General features: G+C 40.4%; 1 protein-coding gene across 4 annotated transcripts in view; it reads left to right on the top strand.

Annotated features, from left to right (window-relative positions):
• The window catches only part of RBL2 (RB transcriptional corepressor like 2), a 53,445-nt gene that overhangs the window by 17,854 nt on the left and 13,937 nt on the right, over positions 1 to 21,654 (top strand). For 2 of the 4 annotated variants that reach the window (XM_073307632.1, XM_073307635.1), the window contains 6 exons: positions 9,527 to 9,655; positions 11,094 to 11,254; positions 11,371 to 11,435; positions 15,188 to 15,374; positions 18,847 to 19,013; positions 21,343 to 21,452. In XM_073307632.1, coding sequence (XP_073163733.1) covers positions 9,527 to 9,655; positions 11,094 to 11,254; positions 11,371 to 11,435; positions 15,188 to 15,374; positions 18,847 to 19,013; positions 21,343 to 21,452 — 819 coding nt within the window. The remainder of the gene's footprint in view (positions 1 to 9,526; positions 9,656 to 11,093; positions 11,255 to 11,370; positions 11,436 to 15,187; positions 15,375 to 18,846; positions 19,014 to 21,342; positions 21,453 to 21,654) is intronic. The other 2 variants (XM_073307634.1, XM_073307636.1) reach the window with 1 other exon arrangement.

Here is a 21,654-nt window from a genome sequence, read left to right as displayed (position 1 = left end):
ATATCTTTATCTTCCATAATAAAAACTGTAGATTGTGTAACTTTGAGCATCAGTGACTGGCAGGGAAGACAGTTAATGAATAGCTTGCAGGGGTTCCCAAACTTGGTTCCTGGTTTGTTCAGGGTAAGCCCCTGCGGGCTGCAAGACACTTTGTGTACCTGAGCATCCGCAGTTATGGGCGCTCGCAGCTCCCAGTGGCTGGGGTTTGCCATTCCCAGCCAATGGGAGCTGCGGGAAGCAGTGGCCTAGCCCGCACCAATAAAACTGATAAAATTCATAAAACAACTGACTGCCTTGTACACGAAGAGCTAACCATTTTAAACATCCACATTTGTAAATAGCTTCCTCCCTAGAGAAATACTACTTTTAAAAGGAAACTAGAGATCTAGGATATCTATTGCCTTTCTTATTTGCCTTAGCAATAGAAAATAACCAGTACCTGAAAAAATTATCATTAAAGAAAATATTGCAGAACCCAAAATTGAAACTCCAGAACGAAAGTCATTTCCTATGCAGATGACACTGTAGTAACATACGTAAGCCTTTTCTTCAGTATCTGTTGCTCTGTGAATTAGCTCACTTTGGTCAGCTCTTGGATTATAAAGTACATTTTTTATTAGTTATTGTCAATACTGATTAACCAAGAAACATATAGAGAAGTTAAAAATGTCATGTCATTTCTGACGTACCTAAGCGTAGAGAATGTAAGTACCTATTTGTGTGCACATATAACTGATACAATAGATTCACTTTATAAGGCTAACCTGTCCTCGTCTTCTGCAAAACTTCTCGAACAAAGCCAGAATGAAATAAAATGTCTAAGAAGGTTTACTGTATGTATATATATAAAATTACGCTCTCATAATGCTACTGGATTCTGGAGGGTCTTTATAAGCCTTCAAGTTTTTTTAAGATTTTACAGTTACTATAAGAAGAGGGGAAGATATTGTGCTTCTAAACTTGAAGCAGTATTATCAGGCAGGTAACATAAGGATTTTCAAGTTGGAAGAAAGGAAACTAGAATTCCCCCTGGATTCAGGCAAGGAGAATATTCAATTTAAATATTGTGCTTTTCCGTAAACTGAGAGTAAGGGAATAACTTCCCTTAATTAGGACATGATGGAAAAGGTCTCTTTTGTTAAAATAAAAAAAAAAAGGGTGGTGACAGAATGTAACTAAGGTAACTCCATTCACTCTGATTACTAACTTACAGAGTGAAATTTTGTGCATTTTTAGAAGTGCAGCATGGTACTTGAACCCTGGCTGGGGGAGAGAATTAAAGGGGCTTTACACAACTTTTGCACCCTCCCAATCATGGGCTGTTCCAGGAGTTGGAGAGACCCCTGATATAACTTAGACAGCCCTGGGCATGTAAATTACTGCTGCCTCCCCAGTCTGCCCTATGGGCCTCAGGGCTGCCCAGAAACTATGCAACCTTGGCCACACTCCTTACAGGACAGGATTTCAGAAGGGATCCTGGCTGTTTCCACCATATCTGCATCAAGAGAATCCTCGACTGGCTGATTTGTGAGCTTTAAGGTCCCCTTTATGCCACTCTGGCCCTCTTATGCTATATGAAGGAGCGTGAATGATGAGGATCTCCACCACAAGAGCTTAAATAATTTGGAAAGCAATTAAAAGTGTAAAAGCATAAAATATTACAGTAACCTCTTGAGAATGGGGAATTTATTACCCTGAAGTATATAAGAAACACCAAGAGGCTGAAATTTATAGTTATATTTACAGTTTTATTATACCACCTTAAATACTATAATTAAAAACCTTCCTGTTTTAGCCTATTTTATTTCTGCACACTCAGTGAAAAGAGTTAGAGGTAGAATATAAATTTTAGAAATTACATAATATTAACAAGATAGAAACTTCTCCTCCCACTTACAGCCTGATTTCAAAAGAAGAGGAAGAAAGGAATGAGAGAAGAATGAACCCCAGGAATAATGCCATTACCTGCAACTTGATGGAATTTTAATAAATATTGTTAAGTATATTCTGTCGTACTCCCTGCAAGACGTGCTGGACTTAGAACATACAGTTTGGTGTTTCCCAAAATACAGAAGTATTAATAAAAAATTGTCTCCAAAAATCATTGGAATGACAATTGGAGTATTAACTTTTTTGTAATTTTAGGAATAGATAATAGCAAAATAGTGAATGCAGAACCACACAAACCTTTACAAATGTTATTTCTATTCAGGAAACATACTATAAGAGCTTGGCAGTCAGAGCCTTCTTCCACTTATAGGCTCCAAGGCAGCAAAACACTTAGTCACATGCTTAACTTTAAGCACATGAGTAATTCCATTCCTGTTCAGCAAAGCACTTAAGCATGTGCATAAGACCCAGTATATTCAGTGAGACTCATTTGCTTTATTAAATTGGGGCCATAACAACTGCTTATGCAGTATACCATGTTCAGTGGAAATAGAGCGTTAGACTTACTCTTTTCCAAACAAAGTGAAGATCTTCCAGGCTGAATAATTGTAGTTCAGGTTGTCCATCTGTGCATTTTTGTCTCTCCTCTCCTCCAAGGAAAAGCTGGAAGGTGTGAAAAGGAAGGGGTACTCGAGTTTGTTTAATATTTTGAAGAGTACAGAACTTGTGAATGTCAAGTGTTACTGGAGTAGAGTAGCAAATTCTATAATTGATTGTTTCTTAATGTGTGATGCAAATGTTGGGTATTATATGGGAAATGTATGTTATTTTAGAGGTTGTACTATATAGTTCAAAGTTTTGTTTTAAATCTTGTATGACAAATGCAGAACTAGGGCATCATGACATTATAAAATAATACCACTAGAGAGAGATTCAACTAGAAGTGAAAATGATTCTGGAAACCAAGAGCATGAAATAATACTTAGGACCTTTCAATCAAGGATTTTGACTTTTTAAACTACTGTTATAGAGACACCATCAATTTTAAAAATCACACTTCTGATTATCTACTATTGATACTAATACTACTGTAACTGGAAGATTAGCAAATATTATTTCTGTTATTTTTTAGTTTACTTTGTGTTTGACAGCACTTGGTATATTTGTTTGACTGTTTCCATTTTTAGATACAAGTTGGGGGAGATATGTTTTATTGGACCACCTTGTCTCTAATACCCTGAGACTGACATGGCTACAACAATGTTTCCATTTACAGTTAGTTTCCTATGTTTTGTGCATCTTTCACATAGCAAGAGAGGAGAGAGAAACATTGCAATCATTTTCCTAGTATCTAATTTAAAAAAAATCAGAAAAAAGTTGCATTACTGCTGAAACTACTTTTAAATCGGTGTTTTAAATTGATTAGATCTCAAGTTGGCTGTGTTCCTATAAGCATCTCAAAACAATTCTGTGTGGGCAAGTACTTACTTCAGTTTTGCAGGAGGGGAAACAAACTTGGAGAGCCTTATCCATTGGCAGTCTATGACAGATCAAGCTGTATAACACAAGTCTTGACATCTAGTCCCATGCTTTAGCATAAGAACGTAAGAATGGCCGTACTGGATGAGACCAATTGTCCATCTATCCCTGTATGCAGTCTTCCTGAAGTGGCCAATGCCAGATGATTCAGAGGAAATTAATATAACAGCGCAATTATTAAGTGATCCATCCAGTTATTCAATTAAAGCATCTGGTGGGGAGAGGCTTAGGGACACCTAGAGGATGGGATTGCATCCCTGACCATCTTGGCTAATAGCCGTTGAGGAACCTTTTCTCCATGAACTTAGCTATTTATTTTTTGAACCTAGTTATATTTTTGGCTTTAACAACATCCCCTGGCAACAAGTTCCACAGGTCACTGTGCATTGTTTGAAGAAGTACTGTCTTATGTTTGTTTTAACCCTGCTCCCTCTTAATTTTATTTCTTGCGTTATGTGAAAGGGTAAATAACACTTCCTTATTTCCTTTCTCCACACCATTTACAATACTATAGATCAGGCCCTACCAAATTGAAAATGAAAATCGTGTCACAGACCATGAAATTTGGTCTCCCCCCTCTCTGCCTTGCAGCAGAGTGGTAGGTTAGGGGCTTCTGCTCAGCGGGGAGGGAGGTTCAGCCCTGTGGGGCAAGCCTGCCAGGGCTTGTGGCTTCAGCAGGAATGGGGCTGAAGCTCCAACTTCTGGCAGATATGTCTCAGCTCTCGAACTTCTGGAAATTGTTGTCTGTGGCTCAGATGGTCAGTAAATTTGGCCAGCCTGCTCTATAATTAGGGCCCTGTGAAATCTGTATAGTATAGGGTAAAAAGCACACAAAAGACCAGATTTCACAGGGGAGAACAGTGTTTCTCAAAATGGGAGTCCTGACCCCAGAAGAGAGTTGCAGGGGGCTCGCAAGATTATTTTAGGGGGGTTGCAGTATTGCCACCCTTACTTCTGTGCTGCCTTCAGAGCTGGGCGGCCAGCTCTGAAGGCAGTGCCCCACCAGCAGCAGCAGAGAAGTAAGGGTGGTAATACCATACCAGGCCAGCCTTACTTCTAAGCTGCTGCTGGCTGCAGCTCTGCCTTCAGAGCTGGGCTCCCAGCTAGTAGCCACCGCTCTTCAGCTTCCCAGCTCTGAAGGCAGCGCTGCCACCAGGAGCAGCTCAGAAGTAAGGATAGTAGTACCGCAACACCCCCTTGCCCTCTAATAACCTTGCGATCCCCCCACAACTCCTTTTTGGGTCAGAACCCCTACAATTACAATACTGTGACATTTTAGATTTAAATAGCTGAAATCATGACATTTACAATTTTTTAAATCATATGACTGTGAAATTGACCAACATGGATGGAGAATTTGGTAGGGCCCTAATTATAGAGCAGGCTGGCCAAATTTACTGACCATCTGAGCCACAGACAACAATTTCCAGAAGTTTGAGAGCTGAGACATATCTGCCAGAAGTTGGAGCTTCAGCCCCATTCCTGCTGAAGCCACAAGCCCTGGCAGGCTTGCCCCACAGGGCTGAACCTCCCTCCCCGCTGAGCAGAAGCCCCTAACCTACCACTCTGCTGCAAGGCAGAGGTCCTGAGCTCTTCCCTGCAGTCTGGTAGGGGGAGAATGTGGGAGGTCTCTCTGGGACACACTTAAACTGTAAAAGAGCTGCATGTGGCTCACAACCCATGGTTTCGCCAGCCCTGTTATAGACCTCTATCATATCCCCCGTTAGTCACTTCTTTTCCAAGATGAATAGTCCCAGTCTTTTTAATCTCTCCTTTCTATCCCCCTAATCATGTTTGTTGCCCTTCTCTGTGCCTTTTCCAATTCCAATGTATTTTTGAGAGGGGGCGACGAGAACTGCATGCAGTTTTTGAGATGTGGACATACAATAACTTTATACAGTGGCATTATGATACTTATTATCTATCCCTTTCCTAATGGTCCCTAACATTTAGATTTTTTTGACTGCTGTGGCACATTGAGCAAATATTTTCAGAGAACTATCCATAATGATGCCAAGATCTCTTTCATGAGTGGTAACCGCTAATTTAGATCCCATCATATTGTATGTATCGTTTTCCAATGTGCATAATTTTTTATTTATGAACATTGAATCTTATCTGCCATTTTGTTGCTCAATTATCCAGTTTAGTAAGATCCCTTTGTAACTCTTCACAGTCTGCTTCAGACTTAACTATCTTGAGTAGTTTTGTATCACCTACAAACTTTGCCACCTCACTGCTTACCCTTTTTTCCAGATTATTTGTGAATATGTTGAATAGCTCTGCTGCCAGTACAGATCTCTGGGGGACCCCACTATTTACCTCTCTCCACTGTGAAAACTAACCATTTATTCCTACCCTATGTGCCCTGTCTTTGAACCAGTTACTGATCCATGAGAGGACCTTCCTTCTTATCCTGTGACTGCTTACTTTGCTTAAGAGCCTTTTGTGAGGGACCTTGGCAAAAGGATTTCTGAAAGTCCAAGTACACTATAGACACTGGATCACCCATGTCCATATGTGTGTTGACACCCCTCCTCCCAAAGAACTCTAGTAGATACGGGGGAAATGAGTCCCCTTTACAAAATCCATGTGGACTCTTCCCCTACCCCAACAAATCATGCTCATCTATGGGTCTGGTAATTCAGACGTCTAAGATTGATTGGAAGCAGAGCTGACTTTTCAGGGCATGAACTTGCACTCCTAACTACCAGCCACTCTCCCCATAACAGCAACCCTGATTCTTGCCTACCTCACATTTCTTCTTCCTAACTGTGCCCTAGCATTCAATCCCATCCTTCCTTAAATGTAGAGCTTCAGCAGTGATCCTAGATGCATCATATTCTTCATTTTCCCAGATGGTATATTGTAGCATCACATTCTTTTCCGTTCCTCCCCTGGGTGTGAAGATAGTTGTAGCAGATCCTATTTTCCCTTTCTTCGTCAGCCCACCTTGTTTTTCCCCCAGTCACACCAAATCAGTAGACCGGGGATCTCAAACTGTGGGTCGGGACTGTTTTAATGGGATCGCCAGGGCTTTCTTAGACTTGCTGGGGCCAAAGCCTGAGCCCTACCACCTGGGACCGAAGACCAAGCCCTGGGTGGCAGGGCTCAGATTACAGGCTCCCTTCCTGAGGCTGAAGCCTTTGGGCTTAGGCTTTGCTCCCTCCCGCCAGGGGCCGTGGCACTCGGGCTTTGGGTCCCCCCGCCCAGGGTGGCGTGACTTGGGTGGGCTCAGGCTTCAGTCTCTGCTCCTGGGATCATGTCGTAATTTTTGTTGTCAAAAGGGAGTCATAGTGCAATGAAGTTTGAGAACCCCTGCACTAGACCATCCAAGTGAGGGTGGGAGAAGAGGGCAGGGGGAGCACATGCAGTGAGGGAACTTTTCTAAATTACTGTAGAAGAATGGAGTAATGCTCCCCAGAAGTACCTAGGGTTGTGAGGTACCTCACCACTACCTGCCCTTAGCATAAAGCAGCCTTATCTGTGCCTGCTGTGGGTCAGCTCCTTGAAACCAACAGCCTCCATACTGACTTCCAAGTCTCCACAAACCTCGCTCCCTCTGTACAGGCTACAGCTAGGTAAACATGAACCCCCTAGTCCTCAGAGACTAACACATTTATTTGGGCATAAACTTTTGTGGGCTAAAGCCCACTTAATCAGATGCATATAGTGCATGCATCTGATGAGGTGGGCTTTAGCCCACGAAAGCTTATGCTCAGATAAATTTGTTAGTCTCTAAGGTGCCACAAGTACTCCTCGTTCTTTCTGCCGTTACAGACTAACACGGCTACCTCTCTGAAACCTGGTCCTCAAGAGTATTCCCTGTAGTGGCCACTGCTTAACCACTCTATGCTCTGAGAAATACCAAGTAAGCTGTCTCCAGAGCGACAGTATACATGCAGCTTTGCTTGTGCAACTCAAGACCATTCGAACATTACAGCGCTGAAATTTATTTATCGCAAAAACAATCAGAAGTTTATTAATAAAGATTAAGATTTAAGAGATACAGAGAGAAGATGAGTGAAAACAGAACTAGTTACACATATGAAACAGAACGTAAAATGCAATCCTACGTTTATTAATCGTTCTTTCCTATATTATAGATTTTCTTTCAGGGATTCATTCTTTGATAGAGCTGCTGGTTTTCAGTTAAAACCAGGATCCAAATTTTCATGAATATCCTACACCCTACAAGGGGTTTCCTCAGTAAATGAATACTAAAATGGCTTTTTTGCTTGTTCTTATATCCCCCAAAACTCCCTGTTTTGATCCTAGAGTCAGGGTAATCCCCTGTTGTTTCAGGTACGCTGGCTCCAAGTTGTCTTCAGATTCTGTTCACTTTAAATACAAATGTGTAACTGCCATTACGTTTGGCTTGCAGTGCTTACTGTATGTATGAACCTAGGCACACGTGAATGCACATTCTTTAGTCAGGCAAAACCAGTTTTTCACCTCTGCTGGGGAGTAACACCTTGATAAATACTATAGAACATATTTGAGGTATACAGACGTAACTTTTCAAATATAGTCAGTACCTACATTTCACAATATTAATGATCCTGACTTTCATTTAAGATATCACACAATATTCTGTATAGATAAAGACTATGACTGCAAAGTGTTCAGTGTAGTGAATTTGTCAGGCCTGATCGGAGTTTCTGTTATAGAAAAGTGAACCTGTTGCCAATTGGCGTGGAGGTGTTGTTAGTGTAATAGGTGGGGCAGACAGCAGATTTCAGGCTACCTATTAGAGTTTATGATGGTTCTGTACTCTGACAGACCCAGAGAGCTGGGAAACCTCAAGAACGTAGGGGAGTCAGCCAGAATCATAGTGCTCCAAACCTGAGGTTGGAAGGGTGTTTTACAGAGAGAAGTGGGAAAGCAACATAGTTGGCTCTTCTTTTCCCTACTGCCCTGCCAGCAACCCCTCTTCTGAAAATTTTGGAGGTCTTAAACTGCTTCTACCATCAAAAGTGCTGTTCTTCCTGAAAATGTGGTGATGAAATGATTATCTTTTAATAAACATGGAATCTAGTGTGGAGAAGAGAACTTAATGTAGAATTTCAATAGACTGCTAATGTAGTAGTGAGCTAATACAAGGAAATACGTCTTAAAAAAAGACTTTGAATTATATGTACACATTGATGTGTTCTAAATTAACTTGTCATGATGTGGATAACTCAGTGAAGACTTCTACTCAGTGCACAGCTCTTTTCTCTTCTATGTATGTTATATCACCACACACTGAAACATCTCAGAGCATAACAGCAATCAAAAAAGTAAATGCAATTAGTCTGTATTTAAGTTATAGAGAGCAATACTGAAAATATTATAATAGCATTATATAAGTTTCGTAGTATGTTCTCATTTGGAATACTGTGTTCAATTCTGGTCATCACACCTCAAAAAAGATTCTGCAGAAAAAGAGTATTGCAGAGAAGGCCAACAAATCTGATTGGAGTCATGGATAGGCTTCCATTTGATGAAATTGGAGGTTATTATTATTAGGACTCTTCAATAAATAAAGGGATAAATAAAAAACTACATAAATATATATAAAATAAGGAAAGCCTCTTCCCCACTGTGCATTGTCTGTCTCTTCTGATACATTCCCTGCGTTCCCATGCTGGGTAGAGAGGGGTTCTGGTGCAGGAGGTGGCAGAGCCAGGCAGTGGAGCTGGTATAGGCAGCGGTAAAGCCACATTTGTCAGCTTTGTACTAGCAGAGATTCCTCCTGCTTGGGCGAATTCACTAGGGATGTTCTCTGACCACTTTACGTGCCTTCTGCTCTGCTTCACTGCCACAAAGTGAACTTGGCAGACTGGAACATCCAACCTGTTATGTCAACATTTTGTTAGTTTTGTTTTCAAAACAGAATGTAGTAATAACCAGTAAAGTTAACACACACACAAATGTTTATCTGTTTATCGTTCCCTTTTTCTATCAGATATTTATTACAGTCACCAAAGAGATAGATGTTGAGATATGATTCCGCATTATGATTATAGATCAGCTCTGAAGAGTGAATTTTTTTCAGAATCTTGAAAGCTTATATTTTTGTAAATTAACCCTATGTATATTTCTAATCACATAGGAAATTTTCCCATGATCAGTGATGACTTAGTCAATTCCTACCACCTCTTGCTATGTGCTTTGGATCTAGTGTATGGAAATGCTCTACAGTGTCCTAATCGTAGGGAACTTCTGAATCCTACCTTTAAAGGTACGTAGAAAAAAATAGTTTCGTTTTCTTCAATCCAAGACCATGAAAACTGCTAAAATGAAATCCTTTTTTTGAGACTGTATGGGGCAGAGACTAAATAACAGAATATTGGCTTGATCCATGAAAAGGACTAAACATCTTGAAGCTATTAATTCTTTGTTCTAACAGGCTGTACTGTTTAACAGATTTGCATTATACAGTACACTCTGAAATAGACAACTGGAGTTCGTTAATGGTGCATAGAGAAGCCAGGAATATTATTTACAAAGAAAGCACCATTGTGGGAAGCTAGCAAATCAACCAGTGCTTTCTCGTTAAAGACGATAGACAGTGACAAAATGTAAATTGACATGATAAACACATACATATAATTCAATAGTGAAATGTTTCCATTGAGTCAGTAATATAATTTTTTTCTTCAGACTTTAACTATTGTTTTCAGTGCAGTGAGCTTTTAGCTTATTTGCCTCTAACATTTTCCTATATTTAGCTTAGTTTAATCATTGGTGATGATGAGAGCCTGTAAGCCTCTTTTTAGGACAGGGGGCGGCAAATTTTTTGGCCTGAGGGCCACATCGGGGTTGCAAAACTGTATGGAGGACCGGGTAGCGAAGGCTGTGCCTCCCTAAACAGCCTGGCCCCCGCCCTGTATCCGACCCCTTCCACTTCCCACCCCCTGACTGCCCCCATCAGAAGCCCCGACCTATCAAATCGCCCCCGCTCCTTGTCCCCTGACCGGCTCCTCCCAAGACCCCCAAAACCCCAACCCCTATCCAACCCCCCCACTCCCTGTTCCCTGACTGCCCCGACACCTATCCAGACCCCTGACCACCAATCCCCAGACCCTCCGTCCCATCCAACCACCTCTACTCCCTGTCCCCTGACTGCCTCCGGGATCCCCGGCCGCCTTACCGTGCCGCTCAGAGCAGTATGTCTGGCAGCTGCACCTCTCGGCCGGAGCCAGACATGCTGCCGTGCTGCCCTGCAGGAGCTCACAGGCAGCGTAGTTGCGGGGGAGGAGGGGACAGTGGGGGCAGGGGCTAGCCTCCCCAGCCGGGAGCTCAAGGACCAGGCAGGATGGTCCTGCAGGCCGGATGTGGTCCGCAGGCCGTAGTTTGCCCACATCTGCCTTAGGGCCAATTTTTTTGGCTATATTTTATTAATTCTTAGAATTCATAAGTATTTGATCAATTTTCCATTAGAAACAAAATGGTTTTACATGTTTGTGATTATTTTTCTCTGTCACAGATTAAAAATGTTTGTAAGTAGTGTTTGATAATATTGTCAAATTAAGTTGACATTCTAAGATTCATCAGTGCTTTTCAAGATGGCTAATTATTTTAGTCTTGCAGTATGTATGTTCTTTATATAGATATATGTAGTTAGCAGGACAGGAATTTATAGAACTAAATATCACATTTTTCTCTTTAATTTGTAGGCCTTCCTGAAGACTTTCACAGTAAGGATTATAAACCATCTTCTGACCCTCCCTGCATCATTGAAAAGCTCTGCTCCTTACATGATGGTTTGGTTTTGGACGCCAAAGGCATAAAGGAACATTTTTGGAAGCCATATATTAGGAAACTTTTTGACAAGAAGGTTTGTCTAATAGACTTAAAAGATTTCTTGTAGAGGGGGAAGAAATCTGCTTAATGACTGGCTTTAAAATGGTACAGTATTGAAATATTCACCATCTGTACTAAATTTTCTTACAGATTTTAAAAGGCAAGGAAGAAAATCTGACAGGATTTTTAGATCCTGGGAGTTTTGGAGACAGCTTGTGAGTGTTTTGCATAAAAATTCCTTCCAAATTTCAAAACAAAAGCAGTTGTATTGACATTATATGTTTTTATGTTTTACACCTGTGAGTGGTAGTAAAATATTAACTAGTTGATTAATGTAATTGCTTGGAGTCCTGAATTAAATGTATTTTCAGGTTCTTGTTTTGAGGTATCTCAGTTTGAGACATATTTCAGGGCTCATACTTCTTGAAGAAGAAATTATTTGCTGTGTTCCATTATTTTAGTATCCCTTCTGGTTTATTAGAGATCAGAGTACCAGAAAGAGAGAGAGATTTATTTTATTTGTGTTGCCTAATAGAGAGAGGTGTGGAACCACAGACAGTTATTTTCATATTGAGAACATGAATTAGGATATATGGAAGGAGGATTTCTTGATGAAAAACCAACCTTTTTCAGAAAGATTCCTTTTTTTTCCTTATTTGTCTGAAAATGTTTGGGAATGGAGGAAATTATTTAAAACAAACTGGTCTCAGACATAACATTTGTTCTAATGAACTTGCTGAATGGAAGTCTTTAAAATAAAATCTATTCATATGATTTGCGAGCTAGATAGTATTCAAACTGTGAAATGCATTTGACAGTAAAAGTACTGTATATTGAAAAGCCTTGGCATGAATTTTGTTCCCCTCAGATCTTCAGAAATGATTACAGATATCTGTGTTACTTCTCTTTTCCATTCAATGTTTGGCATGTGGCCATGCCTCCTGGTAGTTGTCTGAGACCCATGAGAAGGTTGTATTAGATCAAAAATTCTGCCTTAGTGCTGCCCCCATTCTCGCCATCTGAAGAGCCCATGTTTGTCCTGTAATCCCTTCTTGGGTTAATTGGGAAGTGGTTCTAGGTCCAGAGGTACACAGGACACTGATAGGCCATTTTGAAGAATGGCAGGTGAGCATGAGCATGTTATTTCCAATTATGAAGAGTTGTTTTCTAAAATTTAGGCACATGATTTCAAAATCATTTGTGAGTAAAGGTTCACAGCATTATGTAAGGGAGAAGAAGAATATAAAGGAGGTCTCTCGTGAACAGTATCGAGGATCAGAGTTATTTAATTTTTGTATGTGTTTGAGAGAAAAGAGGTATCTAAGTTAGAAATTTTATACTCTTCCTTTAAGGAAAGAAAATGTGTACATCATGTATGAATTACTAACAAATGTTTGTTACTTATCAAATGTGTATTTTCCACATACTTGGAGACATACAGTAAAAATCTTTTAAAATCCCCTTTACAGAGCAAAACCATCCCTTGATTCCTCCACCGAAGAAAAAATTAGTTAACTTTTTTTTTAAATATCTTGATATAGGAATATAAGGAGTTTTTTAAAAGGTGGAACTTGAGACATTCACAAGGGTCTAAGTAATCAGATCACCTAGGTGCTTTTGAAAATTTCACTCAGAAGAAAAGCAGTTTTTACACCAGAATATTGTGATCCTAATGGCCGTGTCTTCCCTACAAAAAAAAGTCTGTTCTTAACTTGAGTTAGCTAATGTGAGGTAAAATCCTAGTGAAGACAAGGAATTTTGTAAGATTGTGTTAAAGGCTAGGCTCCCCCATGGTCTTTAACTGAACCAGCTACCTTGTGTGAAAATTACAAATTTCCCTGTCTTCACTAAGATTTTACCTCACATTAGCTAACTTGAGTTAAGAACACACTTTTGTAGGGAAGACAAAGCCAATGAAAGAATGCTCCTATGGTTCTGTTCTCTTGGTGTAGTAAAAGCCTTTCCCCTTTTTTATGAAACAGTCAAAGGTTTTCTTTAATGTGAAGGGGGCAAGAGGGAGTGTGTGTATTTGAACACACTTTAGAAAGGCAGGAATTTATGGAAATAGAGCCTGTCTTGCAGCACACATCCCTGTGGGGGGGGGGGGGGGGGGAGAAGGCCTGGATTTGTGCTGGGGGTGGCCCACCTTGATTATCATGCGCATTGTGGGGAGAGTGGTCACTTTTGATGAGCTATTGCCAGTGGGATAGTGAGTTTGTGTGTGTGGTTTTTGGGAGGGGGGTGGGGGGGTGAGAGAACCTGGATTTGTGCAGGAAATGGCCTAACTTGATTGTCATGCACATTGTGTGGAGAGTTGTCACTTTGGATGGGCTATCACCAGCAGGAGAGTGAATTTGTGTGGGGGGGGGGGGGGGTGGAGGGCGAGAAAACCTGGATTTGTGCTGGAAATGGCCCAACTTGATGATCACTTTAGATAAGCTATTACCAGCAGGACAGTGGGGTGGTGGGAGGAGGTATTGTTTCATATTCTCTGTGTGTATATAAAGTCTGCTGCAGTTTCCACGGTATGCATCCGATGAAGTGAGCTGTAGCTCACAAAAGCTCATGCTCAAATAAATTGGTTAGTCTCTAAGGTGCCACAAGTACTCCTTTTCTTTTTGCGAATACAGACTAACATGGCTGTTACTCTGATCCCCTTTTCAGACAGTGGGAGACCTAGACACACATGCATTTCTCTGAAGTGAAAACATACGTACACACAGAGCCAGATCGTCTGCATTTGGCCTAATTGTGGAGGGAAAGAAGAAGGGTTCAGGACAAGAGTGTTTTCTTCCCACCTTTAGGCATGGATTATGTCCCAGTGCAATTTAGAGCAATGAGCCCCCACGGACTGCAATGGCAGTTGGGGATCATTGGAATGCAGCAGCACTCTAGCCATGCCTCTGTATCATTCACCAGAGGTCACAAGGTGAGGTGACATATGTCTAGGTATGCGAGCTCTTCAGCACCCAAAGATTTTCCTTACACTAGAGGAAACCTCAGCTAGCCTGTTACATACAGTTTGTAAGTAGCTCCAACATTATGTTTTTCCTTCTCAGTGTACTGGCAGTGAGCGGTTTTACTCCTTTTGTTTTCTCATGAGGGACAGCTGATTACTAATTTAATATACTCTGATCCTAAAAACTATTCACTTACAGACTGTTTTATATTGCCCACTTCTAATTTATTTTTAATTCTTATTTGCCTTATATGCTTCTGCTAATTCATACTCAAATAATTTTAGGATAATATGTACCTAAAATTTTAGTTAACAATCTTTTTTATAATTGGGGGAAAAACATGCTTAAACTTACATAACATCCTTTAGGACTTTTGAAAATGATTTTTTGGTGACCCGTGCCTTCAAACCCAGAATCACTTTCTGATTGATTCTAGGAGGCGCTCTCAGTTAGGAGGAACTTCCAGACAAATACAGATTTCTCGCTGGTATGGAAAGCTAGAGGAGCTAAGGCAAATCTAATACTGCTTTCTGTTAGCTCTGTGGCTGTTACTAAGTGGCATAGCCACTTGTCAAATTGAATAGGAAAGACAGATATATATTCTTGCTGTTATCTTACTTGTTATATTATGGACCATGACATAAATCTCAAATATTAAATTAGGATTAAAAATATCTTCAGTAAATTTCCAACAGGCAAAAGTACCAGATAAATGTACAGATGCTTCCTGACTTACACAATCATTCCGTTCTGGAACGCCTTGCACAACTTGAATTTTGCGTAAGTCAGAAATGTATATCCGACAATTACGCAAAAAAAAAAAAAAATTCTCCTCTTTCTAGCTTACAGAATTTTTCTGTAAATGCAGATTTGCATAAATTGGGTTTTGCGTAACCCGGGGAGCGTCTGTATACAATAAGTAGATAAAGCAGCAACCCATCAGTTGTTGCAGATGTTTATACAGGTTTTGCTTTGAGTATCTGAGGCTTTTTTTTTTCCTGCTACAGCAAAGCCATCAACAAAGCCTACGAAGAGTATGTTTTGTCAGTTGGAAATCTGGACGAGCGGATATTTCTGGGGGAGGATGCAGATGAGGAAATTGGAACTCTGAGAAGGTGCCTAAACACAGCTTCAGGAATGGAAACAGCTGAAAGAGTGCAAATGAAGTATAATCTGCAGCAGCATTTTGACAGAGTGAGTATGACGTGGTCTGTGTTACATACTGGCTGTTTTTATGTTTCTTCTAGTCAGTGGATGATTTGAGTAAGGCTGTGTCAAAGAAAGATGCAGCTGCTTAATTACGACTACTTTTTGCTCTGTTTGATTTGCCTATGGCAGACAGCACGGTTATTACAATAACTGATTAGAGATTAATATTTTAATTTTGTTCAGAGTATGCATTTTAGATTTACCTTTTTTATTTATTTTATTTAGCAGGCAGTGTTTTTAGGGCTGCCAACTATATCAGCATTTATACTGACAACATTCTTTTTACTCACACTGCCAGTTCTTCTTTGACTGACACTATAAGGATGTTGAGACTTTTCAAAAGCTTGTTACTAATAAATCTTTGTGTAAAATAATCTTCATTTACCTTACTTGGCTTGTTGATGATGACAGAAATGCAAAAGGAGTGTGCGCTTTACAGTGAGATAACATTCTGAACTGATTCAGTCCTGGAAAGAAAATTAGGAGGTATATCTTATTTTATTCAAAAAAAGTATTATATGCTCATCCAAAAAGCATGCCAGTACTAATTAATTTACATGAGCGACTGCTCTCATGTTGTTGAGGTGAAATGCTCATGAGAGTTGGCTGGCGACTATAGAAGAGACTGTTTTAGAGTTCAAGTCTGATTTAAAGAGCTGAAAGAAAACCTTGTTTCAGTAGTGAAGACAACTGATAGGAAAATGTCTGTGATTTTAGGCCTAGGTGGTTTTTTTTATTTGTTTGTTTGGTTGGTTGTTTTTACAATCTATCTGCTCCTCTGTAGTTGAGCTCTTTACTTGTTAGACCTCAACTATGTTTGTTTGTTTTTTCAGTTGGGTGTCTACTGAGCAGGACTGAACGAACAGTATATGATTCCTTTCAAACTTTGGGTATTTGCCAAAGTGACCCCCGATCATTAGACTGGACATCCAGTGTCAGTTCCTGCCTCAGTCTGCACCTACCTGTCACACAGCTTTCTTATTTCCAGTGGAATAAGAGAGATGAGCAATGCAGACAGAAGGCTTGGGCCCTGATTCTGTACCCCACACCATTGATGTTGGTGTGCATCTTCCCAACAGAGATAGGTGTAGGCCTTTTAATTCTCATCTCAGTAGCTGTATATAGATGAATATTGTCTTCTACTTGACATCTGCTGCATGGGGCATATATGAGCATCATAGCTGACTTCACAGAATATGCAGTACTATTTGACAGTGTGCAATCCTCAGACAGGTTTGAGAGAGTCTTTGAGGGGGGAACTGGAAAGCCTCTTTTACATGGTTTTGTCAGAATTATTATTTCAAAAGGGATATAAACCTACCCTGGCCTCTCCAGAAGGCACTGTTAGCTTGGGACCCAAAAAAATAAAGGACACTTCCACTGTGCATGGATAGGTTACTGGCCCACTTTCTAATGTTATATTTATTTCCCTTTTCTCTTGTAGGCAGTGGAAAAGGACATACACTGAGATTTTCAAAGTGAAACTAATGGGAGATGCATCTAAATTCCCTTAGATGGCTTTGAAAATCTCAACTATAGTATATTCACGGTGGTTGTTTAGATATTGGAACATGTGCATGTATTACACATGGATGAGGCAAACTCATTGTTAAATTGTCAGTTTAAAAAAACCTCAGTCTTTGTGGCTCTGACATTACATCCACATGTAACAAACTTCAGTCAGTCACTGTTTTTATACCTTGTTCTGCTGTGAGTTTAGAACATGTTCGACTTCCAATTAAATAACACCTTTTTTAAATGTTATACCAATTTATAAACCTGCTGTTTCTGCTTTTAGTAGTATGTAGCCACATCTGTGCTGTGTTAAACTTTGTTTCTTCTTTGAGTTCTTGTTCATGTCAATTCCGTTCTAGGTGCGTGCACGCCCACGTGCACAGTCATTGGAGATTTTTGCCTGAGCGGTATCCATAGGGTTGGCTGTGGCGCCCCTTGAGTGCCGCGCTAATGCACTGGTATATTAGGCTCTGCTGGCCCTGCGCCCTCTCAGTTCCTTCTTACTGCCCATGACGCTTGGTTGGAGTGCCTCGCCTTGCATTGCAAGAGTGTTACCAGTTCTTTGCATATAGTTTGTAGGTAGTCAATTAGCCATTATGGTAAGTGTTAGATTAGTTTGGTGGGATTTTGCCCTGGAGCGGGGCAAGCCCTGTTCCCCCCGGCTTCAAACCATGCTCGTCATGCAACAAGCCAATGCCTATTAGTGATCCCTGCGACAGCTGTTTGACGTGCTTGGGGGAGTCCCATAGAAAGGACAGGTGCAGAATCTGTAAAAACTTTTGCCCAAAAGGAGCAGGATATCCACTTGAGGGCCCTCCTCATGGAGGTGCTGAAGAAGCGGCAAAAGAAGAAGAGCCCACCCATTTTTTCATGGTCTGTGTGTATAAAAACATCTTCTGTATTTTCCACAGTATGCATCCTATGAATTGAGCTGTAGCTCACAAAAGCTTATGCTCAAATAAATTGGTTAGTCTCTAAGGTGCCATAAGTACTCCTTTTCTTTTTGCGAATACAGACTAACACGGCTGTTACTCTGAAACCTTAGAAGGAAGGAGGCAGCAGAGATAGCAGGGGAGGCGGTGACATTGAGAGGTGGCTTATTTTCATTTTATTTGATTTTTTTTAAAAAATCTATAATAAAGCTGAGAACCAAGTTCGGTCACTCTTTGGGGCTGGGACTGTCTTTTTGTTCTGTATTTGTAGAGTGCCAGTACAGTGGGGAGATGGTCTATAATTAGGGCTCCTAAGAGCTATAATAATAAAAATATCCCCTTCAGATTTACCAAAGGCAAAATATGGTTAGGATGTTCCTGGGTAGAAAATCCATGGAAAGGGCTTTAGAGCCTAAATGTGTTCGTATATTTTGTTTCAGTTCACACTTTACTTCTTGTGATGGCCAGCCAGCCTGACCTAAAATGCTAGTGAGAGTGTAGGCAAAAATGTATTGGGTATATTAAACAGCGCATGTTCAAAGTACAAAAAGAAATATATCTGACCACCCTGCATCAAGTGGAAAAGTACACATGGATGGAGAGAGATTTGTTTAACAAATTCTGCCCATACGACAGCATGTGACATTAGCTGTCAGCAGGCCATTGCGGTACACTCAGAAATAAATTTGATGTCTGAAATGTGTTTGGATTCTTGTTGACTCAAGGCCAGTAGAAGAAACCATATTTCTTATCCGCCTTGATCACTTTGAAAGCAACCTTTGGGATCTTTTGTTTGAAGTAAAAGGCCTTAACTAGGAGAAGTACCTTGGAAATTGTTACTTGGAGGTGAATTTCATTCATGATGAAGTATGCAGTGTAAGAGAGAACTTTTCTGACATGTGAAATGTTTGTTTTCTCTTCTCCTATCATGCTGTTCTCTAGCATTTCTTGGGTATCTTGTGCAATTTTATAACAAACTGATATGCAATCTTGCAATTTTTGTCTTTTAGTCTAAATCACTTAGAATTACAACACCTCTTACTGGCCGCAAATATATTAAAGAGAGCAATCCCAATGTGACCCCTGTTTCCATAGCAACATACAACTTGAGCCGTCTTCATACAATGCTGACAGGACTGAAAAATGCCCCCAGTGAAAATCTGGAGCAAATACTCAGGTTAGTGTGATCACATGATTTTTTTGGCCAACTAATACCCGTTTAAAAATAGATAAATGTTTTGTATTACACCTGTTGTTGGTAAATTATATTTGCTGTGTTGGTCCTAGGACAGGGGTGAGTAAACTTTTTGGGCCAAGGGCCACATCTGGGTGGGGAAATTGTATGCAGGGCAGGGGGTTGGGAGGGAGGGAGTGTGTGTGCAGGAACAGGCTCAGGGCAAGGGATTGGGGAAGAAGAGAGGTGGGGGGTTTATGAGGGGGCTCAGGGAAGGGGGTTGGGCTGTGGGAGGGAGCTCAGGGCAGGGGTTGGGGTGCAGGAGGGGTGCACAGTGCAGGCAGGGAGTTGGGGGGCGGGGTGCAGGAGGGATCTGGGGTGGCAGCAGTGCGCACTACAGCCAGGGCAGGCTCCCTGCCTACCCTGGCCCCAAGCCATGCTGCTGCGCTCTGGTAAGCAGCCGCCACCACCTCCCTGCGCAGCCCCTGGGGTGGGGGGCATAGGGCTCTGCATGCTGCCCTTGCCGCGCCTCCAGGTACCTCCCCCGAAGCTCCCATTGGCCGTGGTTCCCCGTTCCTGGCCAATGGGAGCTGCGGGGGACAGTGCCTGGAGGCAAGGGCAACTCATGGAGCCTTCTGCCGCCCGCTTCTGAGAGTGGCGCAGGGCCTGTAGCACCACAGGAGGCAATCCCATGGGCCTGATCCAAAGCCCTAACGGGCCAGATCTGGCCCGCGGACCATAGTTTGCCCACCCCTGTCCTAGGATATTAGAGAGACATGGTGGGTAAGGTAATATCTTTTAGTGGACCAACTCTTTTGGTGAGAGAGATATGCTTTCAAGACACACAGGTAAAATCATGTAACTTTGTCGAGTAAATGAGTAGCGGAAGGTGCTGGAATGTAGCTGTGGAAGGGCATAGGAGTCCCACAGAGAAGTCTGAAAATCCCACAGAGGAGGTCCTGGTCCAGTAATTTTATTCACATTTGTCCTTGAAGTTAATAGAAGTATTTTCATTCAAAAGCACTATTCACATGACTACGGGCTGCAGGATCAGACCCCTTTCAAACAGGAAAATAGTAAGAAAAGTATCTTCAAGTCTGTTTTCCTCTACTACTTTTATTTAAAGCTAAAAAATTAAAACCATTACACACTAAGAGAATATTAAATATAGAATACCATGTGTTTACATTTTATAACTTGTTAATCAATATATTTTAATACCCTTTTATAAAGTAAGATCTGGAAAGATGCTGTTAAATTATAATATTAGGCTCTGATCTTGCAAAGATGTGCATGTGCTTAACTTTAATTAGTATATATTAAAGCAGTACATGTTTGCTGCCAAAATTGTAAAGAAAGTCAAACCACAGAACTGGTGGAAGTCACTGGCAAAGCACCTAGAACCAGAGTGTGTTGAAGTCAAACCAGCTTTGATGGCAGTAGCTTCTTCTAAGGATGCAGAGAGAATATTTACTTCATTTCAGTTCAATAACTAGTTTGTTCAAAGTTAAGAAACCCGATTTGTAGTAGAAAAAGCAGGAAAGCTTATTTTCTTCTTCCAGTCTGTGAATAAAAACTAATGTGAGAGGATGAGTTCTTCTAGTTCTAAAGATTAAGGACATTGTGACCAGAAATAATCAGTACAGTTCACTAGCTACAGGTAATATTTCTTTGTTTAATTAATCGGGTTTAAATGCAAGACATGTTTTTAAATACTTATGTAACCAGCACATTTAAGGTAACTGAATTTAGTAATTTTAAAATGTTTTGTGCATTTTTAATTGGATTCCAGTTTCAATCTAAATAGAACCTGACACATCAGTTTTAAAAAATGGTAGTAAATATGCATCATGCACTATTCTAACATAATAAAAATTAAATGTGAATAAATGTGTTATGATGTAATTGCTTAAATAAATGTATATAGATAGTGCATCATCCTGGTTAGCAAACAGAAGTACCAAAATTTAGTGGCTATATTTAGTTGCAAATCAATATGATTTAATAGTTACTGATGAGAATCACTTTTTGTTTAGGAAATAGCTAAAAGGTACAAATGGAAAACTAGATTACAATTTATTTAAATCAAATCAAGGATTTCTGTTTGCTGACTTAAATCAGTGATTTAAATCACTAAGTCAGTCCACCTTGAGTGGGTCTAATCACAATGCATAAAGTTAGGCACATGGTGTTTGCACGATAGAAGAAGTTCTAAATCATCATCAGTTTTACTGCTTTAAAACTACTATGTTGAAGATTTATAAAAAGTAGATAAGGCTCTGTCTGACTTGCTGCTTAGTAAAGCATTTTGAAAAAATATTTATTTTGCCAGGGCATGTTCCAGGGATCCTTCTCAATCTATTGCAAAAAGAGTGAAAGAAATGTATGAAGTATATTGTCAGTTCACACAATCTGAGGGAGAATTCAGTAATTTCTCCAAGGGTGAGACATTTTATTTATAAAATGTAAGAATTAAAAATATCTTTAAAATACTGTGCTCTTTTAAAAGTAATTTATAATTTGAGACTTTCATTTTGGTTCAACAAATTTAAGATTTCTGCACAACATATCCTTTCTGTGGAATTCTGCTATGCCTTTTATGTTTTCCCCTGGGTCCACACTGAAAATTTATCTCCACATAAGA

The sequence above is a fragment of the Lepidochelys kempii genome, chromosome 12, assembly GCF_965140265.1.
Source record: "Lepidochelys kempii isolate rLepKem1 chromosome 12, rLepKem1.hap2, whole genome shotgun sequence".
Lineage (NCBI taxonomy): Eukaryota > Metazoa > Chordata > Testudines > Cheloniidae > Lepidochelys > Lepidochelys kempii.
The sequence above is the reverse complement of the archived record's forward strand: the minus strand, read 5'-3'. Positions and strand labels throughout refer to the sequence as shown.